The sequence below is a fragment of the Grampus griseus genome (assembly GCF_964374135.1).
Source record: "Grampus griseus genome assembly, chromosome: 21".
Taxonomy (NCBI): Eukaryota; Metazoa; Chordata; class Mammalia; order Artiodactyla; family Delphinidae; genus Grampus; species Grampus griseus.
In genome coordinates this window covers 15263343-15271103 of record NC_139015.1, presented here as the reverse complement: position 1 = coordinate 15271103, position 7761 = coordinate 15263343, and the positions used below count along the sequence as shown (strand labels likewise).

The following is a 7761-nucleotide window of genomic DNA, read 5'->3' as shown; positions in this document are numbered from 1 at the left end:
CGATGGGGAACCATTAAGGGGTTTCTTTCAAACAAGGAAATTAGCACGCTGTGATTTAGGTTAAAAGACTACTCAAGCTGATTTGTGAAGAATGGATTAAGGGAGGCAAGAGTGAAAGCAGAAAAAAATCCCTCAGGCTATTTAGTAATCTAGGAAAAGAATGTTGGTGGTTTGGAGCATGTGGTAGCAGCGGAGCTGAAATGGAGGGAGAGGGAAAATGGAGATAGAGCCTTCCAAACTTGCTGTCGGGTTGGATAAAGGGGGTAAGAGAAACAGGAAGCAAGAATGAGTGAGCGGTCCAATTTTTTGCTCAAGTAATTGGGTGGATGGTAGTGCCATTTGCAGAGGTAATTGAAGAGGAAAGAAAGGAAAATAAGTTTACTCTTTATAATAAATAATTTAAGCATTTTAACATAAAATAGACCTAGCCATTTCTTGCAATGAGATACAATATTTATACAAAATTTTTACAACACAATTTTATACAATTTTTTAGAACAAAATTTAAAAATGCAACTTCAAAGAAAATTCAATCAGTCATCTGCTTTCTTGAAAGTGTATTTACTTTCCTCCTTTACGTTTTGAAAGTTTGAGGTCAGTGGCCCAAATAGCTGTAGGTAAACGCCGTTTAAACACTAGAAGTCTACTGGCCAAGGTCCACTCCCCACCTGGTTCCAGGATGATAAAACGCTTCCCATTTGTGCTTTTCAAAATCTTTTTGATTGGGATCCACGGTTAAAAATCCATCCTAAGTAGTGAACTCGGTACACACACCGTCTCCAATAGCTGAAAAAAGCAGTTCCATGGAACAAGACTTACCCATGCTACCGCGAAGCGCTCCGCTCTTCCAGTTCCTTTCAAAGGTAAGACGTAGAAGAAACTGCTAGTTCTGCTCCCGACAGCTGTTGGAATCAACCTTTCTTTGCGCTCCGCCGGTTGGACCCACCCTCCTTTTGATGGACACATTGTCATCAGGCTACACCTACTTTTCAACTCTGCCTGGATTAGTTGAATTTCCAAGGAAAGGCTCTACCAACCTTGTGAAGGTCGAGGGATCAAGCAGCGGTGGGCGTGGAGGTGGGTGTGGCTCAGCTCCGCGCCGGGTGGGGTTGGTCGCCGGACCTGCCAGCGCAAGGTCACGTTCAACCAAGAGCAGGCGGGCAGGGGCAAGTCCCCCCACACCCCCTACCCACCCCCTCCTCACCCCGCGCCGCAGTCATTGGGCCCCCCGCCACGTGAGAAAGCCTCTTTGAACCCCCATCGCCCAGTTTTAGCAAGAAGTAGGCACTCAGTAAATCTCTACTGAACAAATGAACGTAAGTATAATCAAATTTAAGCAGTTATATATCAATGGAAGAAAATCGATTTTGGTGGAGGCAGTTTTTACCCCCTGGAATGCACACCACGCCTTTCCCTGTGCCTTCTCTTCTCTTCCCCCAAACTTCCTCCCCATCTCACCCTACCCCCAGTCGCAGAGAAACTCCTATTACTGCTTTTTCTTTTTCAGCCATTATGTGACTGTTCGTGTCTCTAAAGGTAACAACTCACTTTGAAAGCACCAGTCAACGCTCACCATTGGCCATGGTCTAGTGAAGTTTAATAGTTTGTATAAGTACACAGACCATTAAAACAAAAACCAAATCAGCGTTTAAAAGCCTCTTAAATTTTCACTTGATGCTTGCCTGCAATTCACATATATATCTGGGAGCAGTTCTCAACTCTTTATTTTTTGGGGGGGTGTTTATTTTAGAATAAATGTCAGTGAAAAAAATAAAAGATCGTTTCCAATAGGGGAAATATTAAATTTTAAAAAAATGTATTATTCCCTGATCTCCCCCAGTAGGCATACCAGGTCCCCGTCCATTTGATATAGATGTTATATAAAACTTCCTTAGCTCCTTACCTTAAAATATTTTTATTTGCAGGTGAATTTCTGAAGGCAGGAGTTGTGAGAAACTACTTCTCTCTTGTTCTCTGTGATGCACTGCTATGGTCTCTAGAAACTGCACAGGCAAGTTATCAGAGCAGGTTTGAACCAGATGTGTGTGTGTGTGTGTGTGTGTGTGTGTGTATGTGTGTGTGTGATAAAAATGTTAATGTTTTGGGTTTCAAAAAGAAATACAACTTAAAGGAGCCAAAGAATCCTGAGAAGAGCATTCTTTCCAAATCTTTAAATGGCAGTGTCATTGGTCATTGGAAGTCCCTTTCCTCACTGGAGGCTCTCTCTATAAATCTATATAAAATGTCATCGTTATCACTTATATATGTAAATGATACATATAATGATATATACACAAAATATAAATAAACATCACTTATGTATATATGACATATTTATATATAGGATGACATATATATATATATATAGAGAGAGAGAGAGAGAGAGAGAGAGAGAGAAATACACACATATAACTAAAGCCGAAGATCCTTTTTTTCATCTAACTTTTGCATCTTATTCACTAGACCACACAGTTTTGTTATCACCCCCGTAACTTTTGAGACAGTGCATACAATCAACAAGATTAATTCCCTTCCCCAATCTGGTCACTTGGTTTGTGTTAATGTAGCTCTGCTTGTAAACTGGAGACTACATGTTTAGAACATCTAAATTTACATTTCACACTACACCTCTTACATAAATTTTTCTTCCTCCCATTTTGCTTTAGCTTTCCTTTCCATGGCCCTAGAGAAGTAAATCAAAAAGAAGGAATGCATCTGTTGTCATATGAACCCAGGTCAAGGGAAATTGAATTCCTCCAGAATGAGCTAGGGAACCAATTAAACCCTGAAACAAAAATGGGCTGCCTTTCGAAATTGATACAAAGAGGGTGGTTGGTAGAAACAAGCAGCTTTTTGGATTGCTAAAGTTTTAGTCATAGTAATTCTTCTAAGAATAACATTTTAGCTGGTTTTTAAAAAAAATTTTAGTTTGACAATTTATTTCTGTGTTACCAACCAATATTTCCCTTAAAACGTCTTAGAATTCAAAAACTACAAATGTGCTCTAATTCACTCTACACATATTTAAGTTTCTCCCGCAGTCAAGCCATTGTTCTGGATCCTTGGGATATGTATCCCAGGCCTCCTGGAATTTTCAGGCTGAAGTTGCAGGACCAGAACTAGGATGAGGCATGTAACTTACTGGTTTTCTGCAAAAATATTTGAGGGGTGTCCTAAAATTCAGTTAAGATTAATAATATTTTAATGCAATATTTAAGCAATAAAATTAGTGCAAAAATTCATGATGAACAAGATGTTAAAAATTTAAAGACAACGAAGTAATCACGCTTTGTAAATATCGAAATGCAGCTATTATTAGGACAATGAAGGGTAGGTACTGGGTGTTAAGAGAGCCCAGAATAGGAGACTGTGACGGAATCAGGAAGTTCAGGAAGATTTCCCTAGAGCTGCTGTGATCTGAAGGTGGTCAGCTGAGAGGGGACATCTTCCTGATAGTGGATGGAATACCTATGAAGGCAAGGGGAACAAGAGGGGATGTGCAGTGCCAGACCCCCAGCCCTTGTAGGTCATGGTAAGAAGTTAGATCTTCATGCCAAGAGCAATGGGAATGGAATATTTTAAGAACACATGTGTCATGTGTAGTCGATGCATATTAACCTTAAACTTGTAAAACATTGTTTCATTGTTGGAGCTTCAGTCTATCTCTATTTGACTTAGCGAATTAAATGTTTTACATGCAATGTCTCATTTTATCTTGAAATCAGATTTACAAAATGATTATATTACTATTGTTATTATTATCATCGTTTTATTAGTATTTTAACATGAGAATTCTGAGGCACAAAGAAAGTTTACACACTGGTAAGTAGCTAAACTCAGATTAGAACTTGAGTGTGCTTAATTCATTGAGATATAGCATTTTATATTATGGTATTTTACAAACTCCATGGATATAGTTTTCATAAAAAGCCTACTGCATTATTATTTTCTGTAATTTATAATGCCTTTTTACATACTTATTTGATCTTGATAGAAAGCTTATGAGTTGTTATTACCTATTTTATGGATAAGGAAATGGGAAGTCAGTAATGACAAATGCCTTATTCAAAGCCACAGAGGTATTAGTTTATGGGCCAGAGTTTACAACCTAAGTCTTGCTATCTTGACACAAAGTTTAAAGGCAAAGTTAATTTTCCAAGTTCAGTCAGTTGTTTAAAGAGCTTTTGAAATGTAGTTTTAGAGTTTCCATTCAGAAAAAGCCAGGCAATAATAAATGTTTCTGCTTGGAATTTGATGTCTTAGTAGAATAAGATTTTTATGAGGGTATATTCAGGTACATTTTGACTGCATTTTTAAAAAAACTGAGATGTAATTAACATATAACATATGTGTTGCAAGTACACAACATAATGATTTGATATATGTGTGTATTGCAAAATGAGCAATGCAATAAGTCTGGTTAAATCCATCTAGTTAACTTTTATGTGTACAAAGTTACAAATTTTTTTTCTTGTGATGCGAACTTTTAAGATCTATTCTCTTAGCAACTTTCAAATACACGTACAGCACAGTATTATTAACTATAGTCACCATTACATCCTCAGGACTTGTTTTATAACTAGAAGTTTGTACCATTTGACCACCTTTACCAGGCTGGAGGTGGGGGATGAGTAGGCATGGGGGCGCATAAAATGGGAGAAGATGGGCTCTGCATTAAAACAAAATCTAAATGGAAGCTGTCTGGTACTTCACACTGAGCAGAATGAGACTTGTATCCAAATCTCGTATATTTTCAACAGTCTTTATGCTCTTTAGATGAAAGCTATAACCACATAAACATTGTCATGTTTCATTTTCTTTGTGAGAATTTAGCAGTGAGCCTCACTGCAGGAGCTAAAGACTATTTTTTAGACCACAGATTCTCCCTGGACTTTGACAATGATCCGTGAATGTTATTATTTGGCAGTTTCATAAGATCCTTTCTTCCTCTTAAGAATGGACTATCCACATAATTCCCTTCCTATTAAGGGACCTATTAAAATTGGGCTCACCTGGAGAAAATTTCAGAGCTTGATCTAACTTACTTTAGGTAATTTCTCATTTTTCCATAAAAATTTATGAGTCAACCTCAGATGTGTTTTTTTTTTAACTTTTTTTTTTTTTTTTGGCTGTGGGTCTTTGTTGCTGCTCATGGGCTTTCTCTAGTTGTGGCGAGCGGGGACTATTCGTTGCGGTGCGTGGGCTGCTCATTGTGATGGCTTCTCTCTTTTTTTTTAAAAGGGTAGAATACATTTTTATTATACATCATTTTTATTTTTAAAAATACTTTACCTTCATAGAATACATTTTCACATTAGAGATTCCCACAGTGGGAAAACAACAACTTATTACTTATAATTTTATATTTGTGGACAGATTATTTTAGGACAAGTAAAATAAACACATTTGAGGATTAAGTCTCCATTTAGAACCAGTAACAATTTGAAACATCTATAAAGGGACCTCTTCCCTCCATGAAACTTATCTATATTCAGAAACTCTCCAGGCTCTTCTTCCTAGGATTTAGAAATCAGTAATGTGAAATATCAGCATTTATAATTTTCAAATCTCCCTAGGACACGTAACCATCAGTAACTGGTATCGACTGAACGGTGGGGGGGGGGGGATGTTTACAAAAACAAAACACTGCCTAATTTTCTGCAAAGTCTTTACTTATGAATTAACAGTCGTTCCCTTTCTCCATCATTCTAGGACAAATATAGAAGTGTGATCAAATATTGAGAGTAATAAAGCTGAATTCCCTTTAAAAGTCTGATAAATTAACAGACAAAGGCTCATATATAATGTTTAGTTATACTGTGAGTCTTCTGAGAAGCTGTGAGACACCGCATTAACTCTCCAGAATACAAAGCTCAGTCTCACAATTTCTTGGATACAATTTCTCTCAAATCTTTCTTCAAAGATTAAACTCTAAAAATAACCGGCTGATTAGGAGAAGAGGTTTATCAGCGGGACTAATCTGTTACTTCCTTCTTATTGTGAGTTGAAATGGCATGACAGAGCAGAGGCAAGGAGGTGTACAATCAATTCTTTTTTTTTTTTAAAGATTCAGGATTACTTCTTTATTTTTATTTTATTTATTTATTTTTGGCTGCATTGTGTCTTTGTTGCTGTGCACAGGTTTTCTCTAGTTGCGGCGAGCGGGGGCTACTCTTCGTTGCGGTGCGTAGGCCTTTCACTGCGGTGGCTTCTCTTGTTGCAGAGCACGGGATCTAGGTCCGCAGGCTTCAGTAGCTGTGGCTCGCGGGCTCTAGAGCGCAGGGTCAGTAGTTGGGGCGAACGGGCTTGGTTGCTCCGCGGCCTGTGGGATCTTCCCGGGCCAGGGCTTGAACCTGTGTCCCCTGCGTTGGCAGGCGGATTCTTAACTACTGCGCCACCAGGGAAGCCCAATGTACAATCACTTCTCAAGGTGTTAAGTCTAAAGGGTCAGAGCTTCCACAGCATAGCCACAGCTTTGCAGATGCCCACATCATGATAGTTGAAATAACAAAGCCCAACAAAGGTGAACGCCGAGAGCACCAAAAAGCCTGCCTTGGCAGCTTTCTGCAATGCAGCCCCTTGAACATAGTCAGTAACAACTTGTCCAACGCCCCAGTGACTATGAAGAGTGAGGGCTGCAGCCAGAGAGTAGTCCACCGCAGAGCAAGGATTCAAATAAGCAGCTGGAATTAGGCCCAGGAGCAAAACACTGACAACCCTCTCACCAGTCCAGTGGAGAGATGCAGCCTTGGAACCAGAATGGTGGCTGGGTGACAGGTGAATGTGCTGTATTCCACAGCGTCCTGGGGTTGATCAGTCCTGGAGAAATGCTGAGACATGAGCTGGTGTGACCACTGGGGTTCGGAGGAAGAGAGCTCGCCGACCTCTGGCACCGCAGAGGACACTCAGCCTCCAGAGAGTCGCCATGTCGCTCGGAAAGGCCTGTGGTGGCTTCTCTTGTTGTGGCGCACGGGCTCTAGGTGCACAAGCTTCAGTAGTTGAGGTGCACAGGCTCAGTAGTTGTGGCTCACGGGCTCTAGAGCACAGGCTCAGTAGTTGTAGTGCACAGGCTTAGTTGCTCCGCGGCATGTGGGATCTTCCCGGACCAGGGATCCAACCCGTGTCCTCTGCATAGACAGGTGGATTCTTAAACAGTGCGCCACCAGGGAAGCCCTAAACTTTATTGTTTTGAGATATTTGGGGGTTTATGGAAGAGCTGCAAAGACAATACGGGGAGTTCTCATATTTCTCTTCACCATCTTCCCTTAATGTTAATATCTTACATGACCAGTGTACATTTAGCAAGATGAAGAAATCAACATTGGTACAATACTATTAACTAAACTCCAGATTTTATTTGGACTTTGCCAGTTTTTCCAATAATCTCCTTTTAAAAAAAATCTGTTCTAGGATCCAATCCAGATTCCATTTTGTATTTAGAAGATAGTTAATGCACAGACATGAGCTCCACAATCTAACCCCAGTTCTAGCCCAGAAAATGTAATTTTTGTCTTGGAATATCCTAACATCACCCCTCCCATAAAATTCACCCCGAGCTTGATTCCAAGCTTATACCTCTCTTAAGACTCAAATCAAGAATCACCACCTCTCAGGAAACCTTTCTTTTGGAAACTCAATGCCATCTCTCTCTATATAGAGTTACTTGGCTTTTAGGAATATATTCTATATGATCAGCCATTTAACATTACCTTTAGAGATTTTTTTGTATGTGTAATGTGGTAAGTAGAAAACCAATAAAAT

The 7761-nt window shown here is 39.5% G+C and overlaps 1 protein-coding gene across 1 annotated transcript; it reads right to left on the bottom strand.

Annotated features, from left to right (window-relative positions):
• Window positions 1-6418: 6418 nt before the first annotated feature.
• Window positions 6419-6936, bottom strand: LOC309839010 (succinate dehydrogenase [ubiquinone] cytochrome b small subunit, mitochondrial-like). The gene is given in 2 exon segments (XM_082680488.1): window positions 6419-6813; window positions 6817-6936. Coding segments are annotated over 2 exon segments (477 nt in total). The 5' UTR covers window positions 6928-6936; the 3' UTR covers window positions 6419-6447.
• Between the last annotated feature and the right edge of the window lie 825 nt (window positions 6937-7761).